At 38.7% G+C, this 21,139-nt stretch overlaps 2 protein-coding genes across 4 annotated transcripts; both read left to right on the plus strand.

Annotated features, from left to right (window-relative positions):
• The first annotated feature begins 509 nt into the window (after nt 1-509).
• Nucleotides 510-6,456, plus strand: LOC127651820 (zinc finger protein 251-like). The gene is made up of 6 exons (XM_052137844.1): nt 510-849; nt 965-1,062; nt 3,170-3,272; nt 3,612-3,709; nt 5,211-5,292; nt 5,512-6,456. Exons 1-6 carry the CDS (start codon nt 585-587, stop codon nt 6,309-6,311), a joined length of 1,446 nt encoding a protein of 481 aa, XP_051993804.1. The 5' UTR covers nt 510-584; the 3' UTR covers nt 6,312-6,456.
• Nucleotides 6,457-9,404: 2,948 nt separating this feature from the next.
• Nucleotides 9,405-17,081, plus strand: LOC127651666 (mannosyl-oligosaccharide glucosidase-like). Of its 3 annotated transcripts, none has more exons than XM_052137614.1 (5): nt 9,405-9,588; nt 11,431-11,832; nt 11,982-12,205; nt 13,660-13,853; nt 15,154-17,081. In XM_052137614.1, the coding sequence occupies exons 2-5, from the start codon at nt 11,484-11,486 to the stop codon at nt 16,916-16,918; spliced, it is 2,532 nt and encodes an 843-aa protein (XP_051993574.1). In that variant the 5' UTR covers nt 9,405-9,588; nt 11,431-11,483; the 3' UTR covers nt 16,919-17,081. The 3 variants fall into 3 exon arrangements, with proteins under 3 accessions (XP_051993574.1, XP_051993575.1, XP_051993576.1); XM_052137615.1 differs by lacking the exon at nt 9,405-9,588 and adding an exon at nt 10,958-11,034; XM_052137616.1 differs by lacking the exon at nt 9,405-9,588 and adding an exon at nt 11,089-11,185.
• Nucleotides 17,082-21,139: the final 4,058 nt, after the last annotated feature.

Below are 21,139 nucleotides of genomic sequence, written 5' to 3' on the forward strand. Positions count from 1 at the left end.
ACTAACTTGTCTTCTACCATCAACTTCATGCAAGGCAGATGATGTCACTTCCTGGAACTGATGCAACTTTTGGAACAGTCCATTATATTTAAAGAGGTGTTTTCATAAAAAGTAACAGGGTTGACGAGAACCTAGGGACCCGACTAAATTGTGTATTTTTTTTCTCACAATTTGACATGTTAAGAATAAAATCCATTCATGACTAATGAACTGACACTTAAGGCTTTATACAAGTATATGTTTTTTTTATGATAGTTTGACTTTTTTGGCACGTTTTCGTATAATGACCCTACTGATCTTTATATGAAATTTCATGAATATGTCATTTTTCACATTACAGTCTTTTTGGTGAAACAAAATAATAATTAAAAAATGGCAGCACAACTCAGAAATTTAGACAGCTCGTCGAGCGATTTCATGAACCCTTTAAACATTAAGACGAGGAGCTTTTATTTTAAAAAGCTCAAGCGGATGTTATCAATGCGTTGTTTTCGACTTTTTCACTAATTTGAAAATATGAATTGTTATGAGCTGCCTCAGTAATATCAGGCGAGGTGATTGTAGTGCCTGTAGACTTCAGCGCGATGGCCAGTGTTATAACGTTACAAACACAAATCGCCTCAGTCATGGAAGTGCTCGCAAACGCCGCTGTATCAGAAATCTGCAGACTTGTCGAGGGCAGCTTTGCCGAATTACAGCTCGAAATATCCCAAAGGCAAAAGGAGAATAGCTTCCTCAAAAATAAATTGAAAATGATAGAAATCCGGGAATCGTTTTTTCGAAGAGCGCATAAACTGAAGTGCGCGTCGACTGACGTGAGGACAACTAGCGTTCACGACAAATTACCAGGTAAAACAAAAATGTGTGATGCCATTAGTCAATTAATGACAGTTTAAAATTACAGTATTAAAATTCATCTTTCGTTATTAATATTATTATTAAAAAGATGTCTATGCTTTCTCAGAGCGAATCGTGAGAGTGAAAGTGGTTTCACTGTATAATGAGCGGAGTGATGGCTACGGATCGGGAGAGGGCTCACTTCAACCTGCAACACTTGACGGGGTCAGTAGTTCAAATCAACTCATTGTTATTTGTAAAGCACTTTTCACATTACATATCGATTCAAAGCAGCTTTATAGAAAATCATGCATTAACAGAGAATGGAACTGGAATATCTATAAAGTCTTCGAGTCATCATTGTGTAGTTTGATTAAATATGATTGTAAATTGTGTATAAAAATACATTATTAAATAATACTTCTATTTAGAAACCCAGTGAGCACGCCGAAAGCGACTGTGGCATGGAACAAAAAACTCCATATAATGTTGGTTAATGGAGAAAAATAACCTTGGGAGAAACCAGGCTCACTGTGGGAGCCAGTTCCCCTCTGGCTAAGATCATGAATATAATGCCAATATGCATATTGGAAGTCATGGATTAAAATGATTAAATTAAGGCTACATCTACATTTATCCGGATACATTTGAAAATGGCTTTTTCCTTTCAAAACGCGCTCTGTCCACATTAGCGTTTTCAAGCATTTTCGAAAAGTTGCTTGTCCACACTGAAACGTATGAAAACGCTTAAATCATGTTACTGCGCATACGGAAAATCCCTGTTGCACGTATGGTCCGAAATGCAATTGTCCTCTTCTTCCGTTGCTGGACACCAATTCCGAATAAACTTCCCTTCCCCTCTTAAGGAACGCAATGTGATGGTTGTAGAAAGTAACATTTATTTTGTAACAATGCTATCAAAGTGAGTATCAAGTACAACAGCACCGCTATAACACGGGCCGCCATCATGATTCTTTTGGTTGGATAGATCACATGACTATATCACATGACAACAAATACACCATTTTCAGATATATCCGTTTTCAGTCCACACTAAAACGTGAAAACGGTGTTTTCAAATTTATTCACCTTTTGAATGTGTTTTCAAATAGCTCAGTTTTCGTGGAGTAAAACTCATACCATGGCTAAACTCTGGTATTTATTGTAAAACCTAGTAGTCACAAAATAATGATTTTTTTTTAACAGTTATTTTAGTTTCCCTGTATAATTACTATGGTTTCACTACAAATATCTTGGTTAAAATATGGTTACTGCAGTAAAACCATTGTAAATTTATTGCAAGGGAACACAAAACTGTTGCTAGGGAACGCAAAATGTTTTGCAATGGTACGCAAAGCTATTTTAGAAAAAATTATTTCCTCTAAGGGTTTTCATATTAAGTGAATGCATGACTAACGTTGATTTTACATTCCAATTAATGGAATATTCCGGGTTAAAAAAAGTTAGCTCAATCGACAGCATTTGTGGCAATGTTAATTACGAAATAATAATAATTTCGATTAGTCCTTTTCTTTAAAAAAAGTCCAAATCTGGTTTATAGTGAGACACTTAAAATGGAAGTAAATGGAGCCAAACTGTAAATGTTAAAATACTCACTGTTTCAAAATTATAGCCACAAGATGAAAACAGTATGCTTGTTAACACGATTTTAGTGTGATAAAATCACTTGCTAACCTTTTCTTTGTAAAGTTATTTCTGATTTTGCAACTTTTGTTGCATGACAACAATGCTGTAAACCCTAAAATACAAGATTTGTACAACTTTGTAATGTTAGTGCTTTCATAAAAATATAAGCTTCACATTTCTGTCTTTAAACCCTCTAAGAATTGTCCCTATTTACTTTTTTTTTTGTTTTGTTTTTTGAGAAAAGGAGGGACGAGTTGAAATTATTTTTCGTGATAATCAACATATGCCATAAATGCTGTTGATTGAGCTTAACTTGTATTGAACCCCGAATATTTGTTAGTCTTGCAGATTTCATCTTCTTTGTCATTATTCTACCCCAATAGGAATCTATCTCTATAGTTGGCTTGCTTACCTTAAAATAACCTACATTTTATCTTTTTACCGACACATTGTCTTTTTTCTTTGTAGGATAAACAACTAAATAATGATAATAATAAAATAAAAAATGTCAGGTTACTGTCTCATAACTTTGTCTGCATGGCCATTGAACAGAGATGAAACCTCCCTCCTTGTGTCAAAATCTGCCAAAACCTTTGTCAGTTGATAACTTTTTTCAATTTTCTGAACATCTGAATTGAATATTGTGTAAAATAAAAAAATGCTTTTTTTTTTTTTTTTTTATCAGTCTGTAGGGGATGAAGAGCCAGATGTTCCCATCATTAAAGAGAAGAGAACTGACAACATACGGAGTAAACAGTCTGACAGAGAAGCAAGGATTACTAAAAATTGTGTGTGTAGTGTATTTAAAAGGGTCTTTGATGTATTTTGTAATTATTTTATTTTAGAGGTAAAATTAACAACCCAGTGGTCAGGTTTTTATGCTGTTGGGAGACAAAATTTGAAGATTAACATTAATTTTGTTTATTAAATAAACAAATTAAAACTATAACATCCAGTTATATGGTGGAATACAATTCACAAATATATTAAAGGAATTGTTTTTTTTTTTTTAAATGTACAAATATTTGTTGACTTTATAGAACAGTTTCCACCACAGCATAATGAGACGGACATGAGCAAGCAATATTATTACTGCTTTTTACCTTTCCTGTTACGCCCATTTGTAGATAAAGAGGACACTCAGTACAGAAATGCAGGGTTTTTTGGAACGGTCAACAGGGATAACTTCACTGACCATAATACAGACCAGCACTACCATAAAGAGGTCAGTATGAGAGACTGCACATTTCTAAAGGAAACCAAAAACTTTTTTAAACATGCCTGTAGTTGTTTGTGAAAGAGGCTTATGACAAACTGCATTTCTCTAACAGCAGCAGTTTCCATACTTCTGCCTTTTTCACAGAACTTTAATGCATACCTCAGGACCTCATTGCACCCTGTGCACCTCATCCATTCTTCAAAGTTATGTCCACGCCTCTTTAGTATTCCTCAACCTTTCTCTTCTGAATAGTGTAACAAATTAAAAATTGCAAAAATAAAATAATAATAACATTTTATAACTTAACTACCAATAGTGTATAGGTTCATTAAAGATCCCAGATACTGTATGTAATATTTTCGCCTTTTGTTTTTTTTGCACTTACAGAAATCATATTTTTACAATTATATCATATCTACTGTATACAAGTTTACTATTGCAGTACTTACATTTCAGTATATCAGAGTACTATATTCATGCAGTACTTTATTAATACAAATGACTACAATGTCAGGTTGATTTTCTATGTGCCAATGGTTAATTATCAGTATTTCATATGCGTGTATACATACATTTTAATATACGTACATGCTATTTCTTATTCAAGGTGCGGCTGATGTTTCAGTGATTGAATTTACATTTGAAATTGCTATTTGATGTAGAAGCAACATGGAAATAAACTATAGCAAGTGTAACACGTAATCAGTATGATTTGGCTGTTTTCATTTGGGTGTACTATTGAAATTATGTTAATTCTGCATCTATTTAGACTCAAAAAGTGCCTGAGAAAATACGAATGTGTAGCTTATGTCTTTCTGATGTGTTATGTGTAGCTCACAGCCAGTTGCAACTCATGCAGTTTCAGTGAGGACGTAATCTACTGATCTAGATTTGTTGCATCATCTCTTTGATATATGAAATATATCCCAACTTAAATATATTAAATTCTATTATTTTTTTAATTATCTTGAAAATGTTTTGAACATTTAACACTATCTGGACATTTTGTAGATCCATTTGTGATAGATATACTTGCCGGGTCGCTAAAGACCCTATATAATAATGTTTAGCAAAACACCCATGCATTTAAGGGTTAAATGTATTGAGACTGGTATGCTAATGGCCCATATACATATGCAGTTTACTAAAATAAAGTAATATAAGTTAAAGGATCAACAAAAATATGGATTTTGTTCTAATACAATGGGTATTTTCACTTTCACTTATTCATAGACCACAACACAAGGTAGTATAGTCTGTTATTAGATAAAACACAACCAGTAAAGATACTTATTTGCTGTTTAATCTAAAACCTGTAAGGACAAGTCTGTGAAACATTCCCTATTTTTATCCAACAGTTAACCTGGTAAGTGTTTATCCAACACTGAACAAATTTCAGATTTTACAACACAAGCTCTGTGAACAGCGTGTGCAATGCATTGATAATACACTATGTCTCCACTTCAAAAGTTTATTATTAACAATCAATGATTTGTTCCTCTATCAGTCCAATGACATGAAACCTGATCTCCTTAAGGATGAAAACCCAGAGATGAATGTTACAGATGAAGACACACATATACTTAATGGTAATTACAAAATTGTATTTTGCTTATTCATTGACTTCTTTCAGTGGTTATCAGACATGATGTGTCTGTTTTACATATTAATCTATAGATCCAGCCATCCAGTGTCTACAAGCAGATATCACATCCATGTTGTGGTCCTATTTGCGGGTGACATAAGTAATAGATATTTACATGCTTTATTTGTGCAGTTTAACCATGTTATACTGTATTTCAAAATAGATGAATCAAGAATGGAAAGACAGTCTGATGGAGAGGCACAGACTAACCTGCAGTCTGTCACCTATGCCTCATTGGATTCCAGGAGATTTGAAGCGACCACAAATAATCCCTCATACACTGAAGCTGAATGCCATACCGAGCCGTCTGTAAATCAATACTTCATGTACAGAGGGAGTGCCGATCCTATGTGTTCCTATGCAACCCAAATAGACTCTAATGGCTTGTCTGTGCCTGATGTGGATGGCCATGTACTACATCGTGATGATGCCGCTGGGCCTGAGAAAGCAGCAATTTCTCAGTCTGAGTTATCCCCATATACACCTTGCTATTCTTTCAAACAATCAGACACTCCTCATATGCACAGGAAAGACAAGTTTATGTGCAAACATTGCGGAAAAGCTTTCTCTCAACCTAACACTCTGCTCTTGCACCAGAAGCTTCATGCCAGGGAGAGGCTTCACAGCTGCACACTCTGTGGTAAAAGATTCATTCACCCGTCTAGGCTCAAAAGACATCAAAGCATTCATATGGAAGAGAAACCCTTCAGATGCCAGCATTGTGGCAAGCAATTTTCCGATCCAAGTAACCTCAAGAAGCATGTGAATGTTCACACGGGTGAAAAACCTTACAGTTGTAGCCAGTGTGGAAAAATGTTCAACCAGTCATCTAACCTCAAAACGCATATGAAGATCCACACACGTGAGAAGCCTTTTGGTTGTGAACTCTGTGGAAAGATGTTTGCGTATAAGTACAGCTTGGTGAAACACCAACAGAGAAACTGTATGTCTCAGCTACAGTAAATCTTTCTGGACAGATGTAGGCTTTGTTCAACAGGTTGAAAAGTCTCACCAGGTCTATTTATCAGTAGACTTACAGTATGTATGCTGCAAAAGTAGAACAATTTGTATAGATTGAAGAGAACAATAAAATTCCACATTAAAACTCTTTTACTCTCCTGGACCCTTATGGCAATTTACATAGCATTCTTCTTAAGTGTTCTTAGCCTGATATTTAGTGGTGCAATATACTCTTGATAACACTAAGAAACATTTTTATTTCAACTAGAGTATTCACACCTGCCCAGTAATTTCATCCCTGTACTATCTGGACAAAATAAAAAGAAATTAAGTGCAAGAGTGTAACTTAAAGGTAAAAAGCTATTAAAGGGATTGTTCACCCCAAAATTTTAAGTTTCATAATTTACTCACACTCAAGTCACAAATCTGTGTTTTGTGGAACACAAAGGGGATATTCTGAATAATGTTCTTGCTCTGCTTTTCCATGCAATGAAATATACTAGACAATGGCCTGTTTAGCTATAAAAATGAAAATCTTTCTCTCTGCAGTCTTGAAATCACATTCAAAATCAAATATGCCACGTTAAAACAAGTTGCATCCCATTAAACGTCTGAATACCACATGTTCTCACATGTCACTTGACAGATTATGATGCCACTATTAGAATATGAGGAAGTTATGAGATTTGGGGGCTAAAGTGGAGAGGAGGTTTATCAGTGAATTGCAACTTTTTTTTTTAAAGAAGAGACCTGCAGTGGCAAAAATCACTCTAGTAAATGTGATGAAGAGCTAAATAACTAAATTACTATATTTACAATGATCAGCCACAACATTAAAACCACCTGCCTAATATCGTGTAGGTCCCCCTTGTGCCACCAAAACCAGTCTGACCCGTTGAGGCATGGACTCCAAAAGACCTCTGAAGGTGTCCTGTGGTATCTGGCACCAAGACGTTAGCAGTCCTGTAAGATCCGAGTTGGGGCCTCCATGGATCGGACTTGTTGGTCCAGCACATCACATATGCTCAGTCCGATTGAGATCTGGGAAGGCCAAATCAACACATTGAACTCTTTGTCATGTTCCTCAAACCATTTGTAAACAATATAGCAGTGTTGCAGGGCGCATTATCCTGCTGAAAGAGGCCACTGCTATCAGGGAATGCCATTGCCTTGAAGGGCTGTACAAGGTCTCTTTAGGTAGGTGGTACATGTCAAAGTAACATCCACATGAATGCCAGGACCCAAGGTTCCCAGCAGATCATTGCCCAGAGCATCACTCTGCCTCCGCTAGCTTGCCTTCTTCCCATGGTGCATCCTGCTGCATCTCTTTCCCAGGTAAACGGCGCAAATGCCCCCGTCCATCCACGTGATCTAAAATAAAATGTGATTCATCAGACCTGGCCACCTTTTTCCATTGCTCCCTTGTCCATGCTCAGAATGACGTGCCCATTGTAGGCACTTTCAGTACTTGACAGAGGTCAACATGGGCTCTTTGACCGGCCTGTGATTACGCAGCAAGCTGTGATGCACTGTGTTCTGTCACCTTTCTATCATGGCCAGCATTATGTTTCAGTAATTTGTGCTATAGTAGTTCTTTTGTGGGATTGGACCAGACGTGCTAGCCTTTGCTCCCCACACGCATCAATGTCGCCAGTTCACCAGTTGTACTTCCTTGGACCACTTTTGTTAGGTACTAACCACTGCATACCGGGAACACCCTACAAGACCTGCCGTTTTGGAGATGCTCTGACCTAGTCGTCTAGCCATCACAATTTGGCCCTTGTCAAACTCACACAGATCCGTACTCTTGCCCATTTTTCCTGCTTCCAACACATGAAATTCAAGAACTGACTGTTCACTTGCTGCCTAATATATACCACCACTTAGCAGGTGCCATTGTAATGAGATAATCAATATTATTCACTTTACCAGTCAGTGGTTTTAATGTTGTGGCTGATCAGTGTATATAACAGTAGAGTTAAAGGAATAGTTCATCCAAAAAAATGAACATTTTCTCATAATTTACGCACCCTTATGCCATCCCAGATGTGTATGACTTTCATCTGCTGAACTAAAATTAGGATATTTAGAAGCATTTCTCAGCTCTTTTGGTCCATCCAATGCAAGTGAATTGGTGCCAATATGTTGCCACTCCAAATATCACATATGTCAGCATAAAAGTAATCTGTAAGACTCCAATGGTTAAATCAATGTCTTCAGAAGTTATATAATAGGTGTGGGTAAGAAACATATCAATATTTAAGTTTTTTAATTTTTGTTTTTATTTTTTATAAATTGCCATTAAGAAGATATGGATTAAAACACTAGTCATATGGATTACTTTTATGGTGCCTTTGTGCTTTTTGAAATGTCAAAATTTTGGTACCCATTCACTTGGATGGACCTACAGAGCTGAAATATTCTTCTAAAAATCATAATTTGTGTTCTGCAGAAGGAAGTCATGCACATCTGGGATGGCATAAAGGATTTTCATTTATGGGGTGAACAATCCCTTCAAGTAACATGAATTTGAATTTTGACATGCTTTGCTTTGCACAGCATTGATTATAATAGGATCTTCGTTAATCATTCTTGGGATTGATTGTCTTGAAGGGACAACAAACGATTTTTGTTTGTGGGCATGCATTTTTAATAACCTGTTCTGAGGCAATATTGAGGATTTATTTACTACAACAATTTTAACAGCTGGAAGCATGAATTTTATTTATTGCTACATTATCAAGGTAACTTTCTGATTCAAAATAAAGTGGCAGTGCCATACAGTATGTCTTCTTATTGGGTGTTCCATACAGCCACATATGAGACAGTAATGTCTTGCTCCCATTGGATTACTCACCTCAAGGCCCTTGCCTTGCTCCACAACCAATGTCTAAAGTAAACAAAGGGTTCTAAGGTACAACCGCATGAGTACCTTTCCCATTCTCTTGCGTGCATTGCCATCTAGTGGTGAAAGGCCAGTAGTTTTCCAGTGGCTATGACCTAGCAGGGGCGCAACTTTCAATTGAAAAGAAGTGGCTTCTTTAAATAAATATGCTTTCTCTCTAAAGGGTCCTTTGGTCCAGGAAAAACAGAGATTAAAGAACAGAATTAACATTGACATCAAGCGTTTAAAATGGGCACTGCAGTCCAAATTCAGAATATTGGAGAGAGTTGAATCTCCCGCCCCCTCCTCCCCAGACTCGAAGCTCATGGGTTGCCAGGTTGAGGGCACGCAATAGGAACGAGCAAACTGACAATGGCAAGCAACGCGCCTTATACTGTAAGTTGATCAGCTAATGTATACGTCTGCAATGTTTTTATTGTTTGCAAATTATAAACCAGATTATTAACTCTGTCAATGTTAGCTAGATGTATTGCTGGCTTCTGTGGCTGCATCCCCTGTGTTTCCCCGCTAACTTGTATCAATTCTGGCAACCAAAGATGTCGAAATACTATTGGGCAGTGGGCGGGATCACACAGTTCAAAACACAATTAGTCAGACATTTCAAAGTAGAATATACTGGCTGTAGCATTGTTTTCGGAGAAGCCAGTATTTCAACTTGGCATGTTTCCTAAATCTCTGATAACATATTATGAAGAAGCCCAGGAGCAGCAGTGCAAGTAAGCTTTTTTGTGACTTGAGGCTAAGCTGTTTACAGGCCCTCTTGAGGAACCTAATGTTTAAGTTTATGGGTCGACTTGATGAGTCAAGAAACTATATTATAGTAAGGCTCACAAGTCCCAGGTGTAGCTCGGTCCGATATCAATCACACCTATGGAAGCATTGGTATGAGTGCCTTTTAAGATTTTTGTGAAAAAGGGTGTAATGTATATGTTTATGTAATTTTTTGTTTTTTTTCTCTCTCTCTCTTTTTTTTGTGATGTATGTCCTTTTGTTGGGCCTAGAGCCTGTAATAAAGTTTAAAGTCTATATTATGATAATTGTATGCTTTAGTACTGTATATGTGTTACATATTGCACCTTAAAGTCACACAAATACAAAATGTAGTAATTATATATATGGCAATGTGGTAAATGCATAACACATTATATAATATGTACGTTCATGTATGGGTTTCACTGTTATAAAAAACAACAACATATACCTATTTCAAAATGCTACAACAATGGCCGTTTTCATGTAACATATTCACAATATGTAGTGGAATATGAATGTGTAGCTACATATATTCCCAAATCTTTGTGCTATATTTATTAAAAAGAGATTGGTAGAAACAGATTACATATAATTTTGGTTATGTAATAAGATTACAAAAAGTGAGCACTTAATTGTAATTGTACCGCTGCATATATTATTATGTGTGGAATCAAATTAGTTAATTTTTTGGATTACATGATTACATTATCAATACGACAACGGTGTTATTAGTGTAATTTACTACTAATGCACCTAAATCTAATCACACTTGGCAGTCATTCCTTTATATTGTTCATATCGCTATATATTAGATTTATTAATTGTATACCATTACTGTTACAAATGTGTGCTATTTTGCACTCAAATACTATTTTGTTTCTATTTATTATTCATATTATTTAATATTAAACAGTTGTACAGAGAGAGGCGCTGCTGAAGGACTTTTACTTTGAAGAATAGAAAACGTGCGCTTGTTATTTGGAGCTTCGAAATCTCAACCTCACGCTAATGCGGAAGTGTCTATTCTGCTGATAACAATGTTCAGTAAAGTACTGACACGTACATAAGGTAACGTCACCCAAAAATATCATTATTGATTTCTTATAGCACATTTGTTCAATGCGCTGTTCTTGTTTAGTTATTTTTAATGATCACTGCAGACAGTACGCGTTAAAGAGACACCGACGGGCTGATTCTCTTTCATTCATTCATTTATACAGTACGTTCAATTTTTCATTCAGCTAGCCAGTTGCTACATTTATTTGCAGTATACCTAAGATGTATCAGTAGAGTCATTTTGTGCTATTTTTCAATAAATACATGATTATAGTCAAAATTCGTAGATATACAGTATTTTAATACACCTTTAATGTGCCAGATAGCAATTGATTTCATAATGCATGCTGTGAGCTTATGCTGTCACAGTGTCGACAAGCCTAAACTTGTATTTTGTGTGACTTGCAGGTGTATTTGAATGACTGTCATCCCCAGGCAGGCTTGGTCAGGTCAAAGGAAAGATGGGTAGGCGGAGGAAGCGGATTGCACCAGGTGATGGAGTGCCTGCTCCAAGAAAGGAAGAAAAAGCACTGGTTCCACCACGTAGGGAGAAGAAAAAGAAAACTGACATCGGAAAGGTGTTTATCAATATATCCATCGGGTTGTGCATCTTTAGCCTCATCTGGTTCTTCTATGCTATGTATATGCGGTCATCATTGGCCAGGAGGGTCATGACATTGCATCCCTCTCCACGAGTTTTGGACACCAATAGCTCCAGTGCTGCTGTGTCTCCAGAGAGATTTTGGGGTTCTTATCGGCCTCAGGTGTACTTTGGTATGAAAACAAGAAGTCCCAGATCTGTTGTGACAGGTAGGTTTTTTTTAGTTTTTTTTTTAACCATGTTTATTCAGTATTTTGAATGCTAGGCTTTTACAAGCCTGACTTTTTTATACAGAGCTATAGCCTTCCAGCCATAAACTGTGTAGTTGTAACAATAATCTGTGTTTACTTAATTCTAGGCTTAATGTGGATGCGTCAGTTCAGTGACATGGATGGAAATCTGAGGCACACGTGTGAGCAAGGGGACAATTTGCAGGGCTATGGGTGGTTGATGCACGATGGGGTCTCTTTTGGAGTCCAGGAGATCCATGACCGGGATTTCACGTTGACCACAGAGTTTGTGAAGCGTATGGGTGGAGATCATGGGGGAGACTGGACCTGGAGAATCACTGCCAAACAACATGTGAGTAATGATGCTCTTAAAGTTTACTTGTGTCACAGCCATCCTTATATGATATATTATTTCCTGGAACACAAGAGGAGATGTTAAGCAGGGCGTTAAAGGAACAGTTAATCCAAAAATTGTATATTATCTCATTACTTACCCTTATGCCGTCTCAAACTCTCATGACTCTCATGACAGGAGATATGATGAGAATATATACATGCAATTCACTCAAAACAGATCGTTTTAATTCAGAAGACATAGATTAAACCACTCGAGTCGTATGGATTGCCTTTATGCTTCCTTTATTTATTTAATCCCCATTGACTTGCATTGTATGGATATATTCACTTAATATCTCCATCAAAATATCTTTGTTTGTGTTTTGCAGAAGAAAGAGAGTCATACGAGTTTGAGATGGCATAAGTGTGAGTAAATATCAAGAGAAATATTTTTGGGTGAGCTATTCATTTAACCTCAGTCAGCATTCACTTTCAGTGTATCAAAAAAGATGCAATGAAAGTGAATAGTGACTGAAGGAAACATTCTGCTAAACATCTCCACCAAGGAAAGAAAGTCACATGGGATGAGGATGGATAAGTGAATACTAAATTTTGCTGTTTTGACACCAAAATTGCTCATTTTTGTGATTTTGGAGGGGGTCGGACCAGAAAAAAAAAAAAAATATATATAATAATATATATAAAATAAATATATATATATATATATATATATTAGTCTATTTTTGTTGTCTTTTCTGATAAAAAGCCATGCTCAGCAGTTTAAATACTGTAAGAAAATGATACAGTAGATCTGCTTTGTTCTTATAATGCTTAAACGTTCTACTGAAGTCAGTAGATTTGTAGATATGCACATTTGAATAAAAGAGCAGGTAAGGATGTTATTGAAACTCATTATTATTAGACTATTATTGTTGTCTATCGGATAAAAAGTCATGCTCAGCTGTTCACAAACTGAAGGCAAATTATTGATGTGCTTTGTTAATATATATTATATATTATATTCTATATATTATAAAGTCTCTGGGTAGGTTTTGGTCGTGAACGACTCAAAATCATTAAATGACTCACTTGGCACATTCAACGCTAAATTGTGGCCACCTTGTGACATCTTCAGAATGGGTCACTGAACGAATCAATTCATGAAACAAATTTTTGCTGCTAATTCTGCAAAATAATGCAGTTAATATGCTATACTTTAAATTTTTAAATCACTGGCATTGGTGCTTTAGCTTATTCTAAAACAAACAATTAAGAAATTCCTGGAAAACATGTTTGTGGGCCAGCTATTGTCTCACCTTTTTCACCCCTCATGAGTTTGCATCACTAAAACAAATACCCAATATAAACTGTCATTCCAATAAACACAAGAAAAATGGTGTATTTAGGTTTACATCTTATTTTAATCTCTCAAGCATCACATCAAGTCTTTTCTTTGTTTCTGATTGGCAGAGCTCTGCTGCTATGGCTCCAGTGATCTCGCTGATGTTCTATGCTGCCACAGATGTTCAAGGTTCCTTGCAGGCTCATGCAGATGAGAAAAATCGCTTGACCTCTGTTACAGGAACATCTGAGGAGCTTGGCAACTTCAAGATCACCTTCGGCAAACCCACGGCGGGGGAAGGTGCTAGTGGGAAATATGCAAGGTAATTTACATATCTGAACCAAGTTAAAACGTTTTTGTGCTGATAGTTTAAAAAGAACCTACACACATTTACAGCCGTGGCCCGTGCATTTTAAGTCTAGGCCTACATTGCAATTCATGTCATTTAAAAAACACCGTTTCACAATGAATAAGACACCATATGCATCATACATTACGTTGCAGCCAACTAATAATACCAACTGACATTTAAAAAACATGCACGCAAGCCAGAACCAAGGAGATTTAATACCAAGATAAAGATTTCTAATAATATTTGCGATTTAAATTTTGCTTGCAATACATTTTGTTTCGCCAGGGTACACGGTTGCTTTTCAAAACTTGATCTGACACTGAATGTTCAAGCAGCCTAATTTACACTTGGAAAACTCCTGACGTTGCTATAACAATGCAAAAAGCACTTACCAATTTGTTTGAAGTGAAAATCAGCCCTCCTTTCCTGTTTAATTAATCAATCGCATGATCATGTGTAGAACATCTAAATTTTTGAAATCCATAAGGATCTCTTTCTCAATGATGATGAGGCAGTGATGACAGCCGACTTGTCAGCAAGATATCGTGCTCTTCGCTTTCAAATTACATACATCACTTAAAGCGTGATTGTATCACTCAAGGCCAGCTAGATGGCCTGGACTGGGACATATCCTAAATACCACACCCACCAAGAACAAATAAATCAATCTGATGAATCTGACAATCTGACTTTAGATGCCCTTCATTTGCACTGTTGAGGGATTCTGTTGAAATTCTGAAGGCCTGACAGGGTGGAGCTCAGACTCACGCGCTGCTTTGGCTTCGGGTATTTGATTTGTGATGCTTGTAAGCATCGAGGAATAAATTCTGATTGGATACACTTTTAGTTTTTTGTTATTTGTTTGTAGGTGAATTAGGAGTGTAAAGCGATTGAAAATATATAGGCAAAAAGGTAAATGAGAATGAAAGGATGAAAAAATATTTATTTATTTGGGATAATCTCTAGGTTAGTTAGTGTTAGAATTGTTGGTCTTGGTTCGGGGATTATGAAAAAAAAAAGAACGTTTGTAGAATAACTATAGGTTAGAGTTAGCTTAACATAATAATATAAAAAGTGCAGATTTGTCTTACAACACATTTAACAAAATTTTTCATTATGAAATTCGATCAGTTGTTTCTCAAATACAAAAAGCTTTTTGGTGGCAAGGCACTGAAATTACAAAGTTAAAAGAATGGTCTGAGGGAAAAGGATATTCAAGTTAGCTGTGATATGTTATTTCAACAAGCAACTGTTTCTCTTTTCTCCACAGATATAATTACTTGCAGACTAAGAGCCCTGGCCTGGATAAGCTGACAGATATAGTGAAGAGCAGCCTAAGTCATAAGTTTGTTTTCAGTCCTCCCAAAGGTGAGAGAAGATCTTATTTTGCAGTTGATTCATACAAAGTCCCAAACCACCAGAATCAACAGCAAGATCCCAAGACAGAGAGTGACTTTGTGTTGCATCAGGTGACCGTTCAAACCCCTTTCCAGATTGAAGTTTTGTTTGAATCTGGAAGCTTTCATGAACGACCGAATCAGCTTGTGGGCTCAGTGCTTACAGATGAACTGGAGAAGCGCAAGGTGGCTTTTGATGAGAAGTTTGAGGGTACATTTGGCCTCCAAGCTAAATTGTTCACTGTTTCGCAGATACAATTTGCCAAGGCAGCTTTAAGCAATATGCTTGGTGGCATGGGATATTTCTTCGGACAGTCGGTTGTACAATCGGCTTATAATGAGCACCCTGTGCTTTACCCTGAGGGTCCACTGTTCACGGCCGTACCATCTCGCTCTTTCTTTCCAAGGGGCTTTCTGTGGGACGAAGGATTCCATCAACTTCTCCTCAGCAAATGGGACTCGCGGTTAACACAGGAGGTCATATCACACTGGCTTGATCTTATCAACATAGAGGGCTGGATCCCGCGTGAACAGATCTTGGATGATGAGGCACGCAGCAAAGTACCATCTGAGTTTATAGTGCAGCGCAATGAAAATGCCAACCCACCCACACTTTTCCTGGTCCTACAGGAGCTAGTGGAGCAACTGGAGGCTGAGCCACATATGTTGTCCTCTCAAACCATGCTTCCTTTCCTGCGAAGGCTATACCCAAGAATACAGACATGGTTTGAGTGGTTTAACACCACACAAGCTGGACCCATGGCCAACTCCTACCGCTGGCGAGGCAGGGACAAAGACACCAACCTTTTCCTGAATCCCAAGACCCTCACCTCTGGCCTGGATGACTACCCACGGGCCTCCCACCCCTCAGCTGATGAGAGACATGTGGACTTGTACTGCTGGATGGCCCTGGCCTCTGGGATAATGGCAAATGTGGCACGAATACTTGGGGAACCCCACCAGGTGTATGAGAACACCCATCTTACTCTCAGCAATAACGTTCTGTTAAATGAACTGCACTGGTCCGAGAATCTGCGGGCCTTCAGTGATTATGGCAATCACACCCAGGCTGTGTCACTTCAGCAGGAGAAAGTGTATGTGCCCCAAGGACAACCTCGGCATCAGTTCCCAGTTACGCGACTGGTTCGCTCTGTTCGCAGAGCCCCCAAGCTGCAGTATGTGAATGCATTAGGCTACGTTAGCCTTTTCCCTTTCTTGCTACATATTCTGACACCAGACTCGCCAAAAATAGAGCATGTTTTACGGGACATTCAAGATCCTGAACACCTTTGGACACCCTATGGTCTGCGCTCACTCTCACATACAGATCCCCTCTACATGAAGAGGAACACCGAACACGATGCCCCCTACTGGCGAGGACCCATTTGGATCAACATCAACTATCTGGCTGTTAGAGCACTGCATCACTATGGCACCATAGAAGGGCCATACAAGGAAAAGGCAGCTTCCCTCTATCAAGAACTCAGGACTAATATCATCAATAATGTTTACAAGCAGTATCTGGAAATGGGATACATCTGGGAACAATACAGTGATAGCAGTGGCAGGGGCCAGGGTAGCCATCCCTTCACTGGTTGGTCAGCTTTGACTGTACTGATAATGGCGGAAGAGTACTGAGAATCAGCATGATATTCAGAACCGGTGCCATATATTTGTTTCATCAAAGTGTAACTCACTGTTTCTTGATTGTTTCAGTCATTTTGAAAAAAAAAAAAAAAAAAGCATATAAGTGGACATTTTTCTTAATGTATTATAATAATAAAACCCCAAATGCTAAATATTCAATTTTATGTCCAATGTATAATGTGATTATGTCCTCAGGTTTGAAGAGCTACAGATACAATTTGCCAAGGCAGCTTTAAGCAATATGCTTGGTGGCATGGGATATTTCTTCGGACAGTCGGTTGTACATTTGGCTTATAATGAGCACCCCGTGCTTTACCCTGAGGGTCCACTGTTCACGGCCGTACCATCTCGCTCTTTCTTTCCAAGGGGCTTTCTGTGGGACGAAGGATTCCATCAACTTCTCCTCAGCAAATGGGACTCGCGGTTAACACAGGAGGTCATATCACACTGGCTTGATCTTATCAACCAACATAGAGGGCTGTATCCTGCGTGAACAGATCTTGGATGATGAGGCACACAGCAAAGTACCATCTGAGTTTATAGTGCAGCGCAATGAAAATGTCAACCCACCCACACTTTTCCTGGTCCTACAGGAGCTAGTGGAGAACCTGGAGGCTGAGCCACATATGTTGTCCTCTCAGTGGCAGGGGCCAGGGTAGCCATCCCTTCACTGGTTGGTCAGCTTTGACTGTACTGATAATGGCGGAAGAGTACTGAGAATCAGCATGATATTCAGAAACCGGTGCCATATATTTGTTTCATCAAAGTGTAACTCACTTTTTCTTGATTGTTTCAGTCATTTTGGGGGGAAAATAACAACAAAAAAAGAGCAAATAAGTGGACATTTTTATTGATGTATAATAAAACCCCAAATGTTAAATATTCAATTTAATGTCCAATGTATAATGTGATTATGTCCTCAGGTTTGAAGAGCTGCAGGCTTTTTCTGGATCATACAAAACAATGTCAGCTGTGTGAACCAGTAGAAGAAAACAGTATTTTGTTCCATCGCAGTTTGGCTTAATATAACAAAAGAAATAACAAACATTGTAAAAAAAAATAAAATAAATAGTTCTTCGGTTTAATTGAAATCTGCATTTGAATACTGAAATCACACCCTTTAATGGGTGGTATTTCTCATAAAAACCTAATCAAATCTTGCAGTACACATAAAGCTGTGTCATTTATACACTATAAAACCATATGGCTTTGGAAAAGAATGGCAGCTGTAAAATCTCATAATTTAAAGCGATTGTTTATACACCAAGTTCAAAGTTAGTTGCCTTGAAGACAGCGCTAGCATTTGTGCTACAGGTGTATGATTATCAAAAGAGATTATAATGTTTTATACACCTTTTCTGCATGCGTTTGTTAAACAAGCAGTTCAAGAGAGAAAGGGTTACAGGCAGCTGCCCTGTTTGTGTCTTTTTGTATAAGTTTATTATTAAACTATTATTTATGTCACCAAGCCGGTTCTCGCCGCCTCCTTTCCCTTTTGCCCTTGTTATACTGGCAGCCGACCGCGAGGGGAGTAGGGGCTCCTAGCCAACCGCCTGGAGAGGTCAGGGCTGCAGCCAGGGGCAGAGTAGACCCCTACCAGACACTATAACGCAGCGGGACGTTCCGTCCACCAGGGGCCGGAGGACTGCCTCCGATCTGCCTCGTGAGGCACGGCTGTCATCCACTAGAGGGTGGAGGAGTGGCCGAGGACCAGGCTACGGCGTATCTGAGAACCGGCGAATAAATTTTTCTCCCCTGCTGTCGCTCCGTGTTGGCCTTTCCCTCTCTTTTTTGTTGTTGTTGTTTTCCCCTCCCCTTGTCACCCTCCCAGGTCCAAAGAGTGGGGATGACTTGGAAGGGAGGGTGTACGTCATGCTGGGGGCTCCTCCGACTAAAGGAAAGGAGGGAGGAGTGTGGCAGGGAGGACAGCTGGGCTGGGTCGTGATGCTACACACCCGGCCCCTAATCAGGCTAATCAAGTCTTCGAGAGGGATAAAGGCGACCGGAGACAGCAGTTCGAAAGAGAGAGTTAAGGGCAGCTGCCCTGCATGGGTCTTTTTGTTTAAGTTTATTATTAAACTATTATTTATATTTCCAAGCCTGTTCTCGCCGCCTTCTTTCCCTTTTACCCTTGTTATAGGATCTCTTTCTCAATGGCAATAACAGCAGTGACAGCCGACTTGTCAGCAAGATCTTGCCCTCTTCACTTTCAAATTACGTACATCACTTAAAGCGTGATTGCATCACTCAAGGCCGGCTAGAAAGCCTGGACTGGGACATATCCCAAATATCACACCCACCAAGAGCAAGTAAAGCAATCTGATTGGCTGATGAATCTGACATTAGATGCGCATTCATTTGCACGGTTGAGGGATTCTGTGGAAATTCTGAAGGACTAAAAGGGTGGAGCTCAAACTGCTTCCAGCATGCGATTTGTGAAACAGCCATCAAGCTTCGCTTGTCAAGTCATGTCAAGTCGAGTGGTTTTTATTGTTGTTTCAACCATATACAGTTAGTACAGTACACAGTGAAACGAGACAACGTTCCTCCAGGACCATGGTGCTACATAAAAACAACATAGGACAAACACAGGACCACACGAGACTACACAACTAAATAAAATACCTATATAAAATACCTATATATACCTATATAAAGTGCACATGCAAACATGTGCAAAAAGTACGGGACAGTACAAGAAATTTCTGACAATGAACAGGGCAGCGCTGACCAGTACACAGTAGTGCAAAAAGATGACAGTTTCTAAAAACATAAACATAACATACTATGAGATAGTGTTCTATGCACATAGCAGTTATTGAGGTAGCAGACAGTTATAAAGTGACAGTAATAATTAAAGTGCAACTCCGGATACGTGTGTGTGTGTCAAACCAGTCTCTGAGTATTGAGGAGTCTGATGGCTTGGGGGAAGAAGCTGTTACACAGTCTGGCCGTGAGGGCCCGAATGCTTCGGTACCTCTTGCCAGACAGCAGGAGGGTAAAGAGTTTGTGTGAGGGGTGTGTGGGGTTGTCCACAATGCTGGTTGCATTGCGGATGCAGTGTTTTTTGTAAATGTCTTTGATGGAGGGAAGAGAGACCCCAGTGATCTTCTCAGCTGTCCTCACTATCCTCTGCAGGGCTTTGCGGTCCGAAACGGTGCAAGTCCCAAACCAGGCAGTGATGCAGCTGCTCAGGATGCTCTCAATAGTCCCTCTATAGAATGTAGTGAGGATGGGGGGTGGGAGATGTGCTTTCCTCAGCCTTCGAAGAAAGTAGAGACGCTGCTGGGCTTTCTTGGTGATAGAGCTGGTGTTGAGGGACAAGGTGAGGTTCTCCGCCAGGTGAACACCAAGGAATTTGGTGCTCTTGACGATCTCCACAGAGGAGTCATCGATGTTCAGTGGAGAGTGTTCACCTTGTGCTCTCCTAAAGTCAACAAAGTAATCCATCCATCCATCCATCGTCAACCGCTTATCCTGTGTACAGGGTCGCGGGGGGCTGGAGCCTATCCCAGCTAACATTGGGCGAAAGGCGGGGGACACCCTGGACAGGTCGCCAGTCCATCGCAGGGCAACAAAGTAATCAACAAGGAATAAATTCTGACTGGATACATTTTTTGTTTTTCTCTATTTGTTTGTAAATTAATTAAGAGTGGAAAGTGACAAAAAATACATAGGCAACAAGGTGATTGAGAATGAAAGGATGAAAAATATTTATTTATTTGGCATTTTAGTCCAGCAGAGAAGGCTTTGCTGGCCTTGAGAATTTGCCACTGCTTTTGTAATAAAGTACTTCTTCTCTGTAGGTTCCTCTGCACATATTGTTTGTTCTTTTCCAGACAGAGAGTCTCAGTATTCAAAGAAAGTAATTAGGAAAGTAAGGTAAGTGTATGGGGCAGATGCCCAGTCAACGAATCATGCGGCATTGGCAAAGGAAGGCTGTTGGCAAATGTCAGATGTGTCTCTGTTGACAAATGTCAGATGTGTCTCTGTTGAATGTGGTTTTCATGGAGAGTTGTGAAATGTAAGGTTAACTGAATGTAGATTAAGGATAACCATAGTACACTTAAACACATACTAAACTAATTATAATAATAAATTAACTTAACTTACAGCATGGTTATTTTTAGACTCTGTTTTCATGTCTGGAGGACAGGCTTCTGATTTACATTCAATGGAACTACAGTAGAGAGAAATGAGATATCAACATAA

The sequence above is a fragment of the Xyrauchen texanus genome, chromosome 11 (genome assembly GCF_025860055.1).
Source record: "Xyrauchen texanus isolate HMW12.3.18 chromosome 11, RBS_HiC_50CHRs, whole genome shotgun sequence".
In the NCBI taxonomy this organism is placed as follows: domain Eukaryota; kingdom Metazoa; phylum Chordata; class Actinopteri; order Cypriniformes; family Catostomidae; genus Xyrauchen; species Xyrauchen texanus.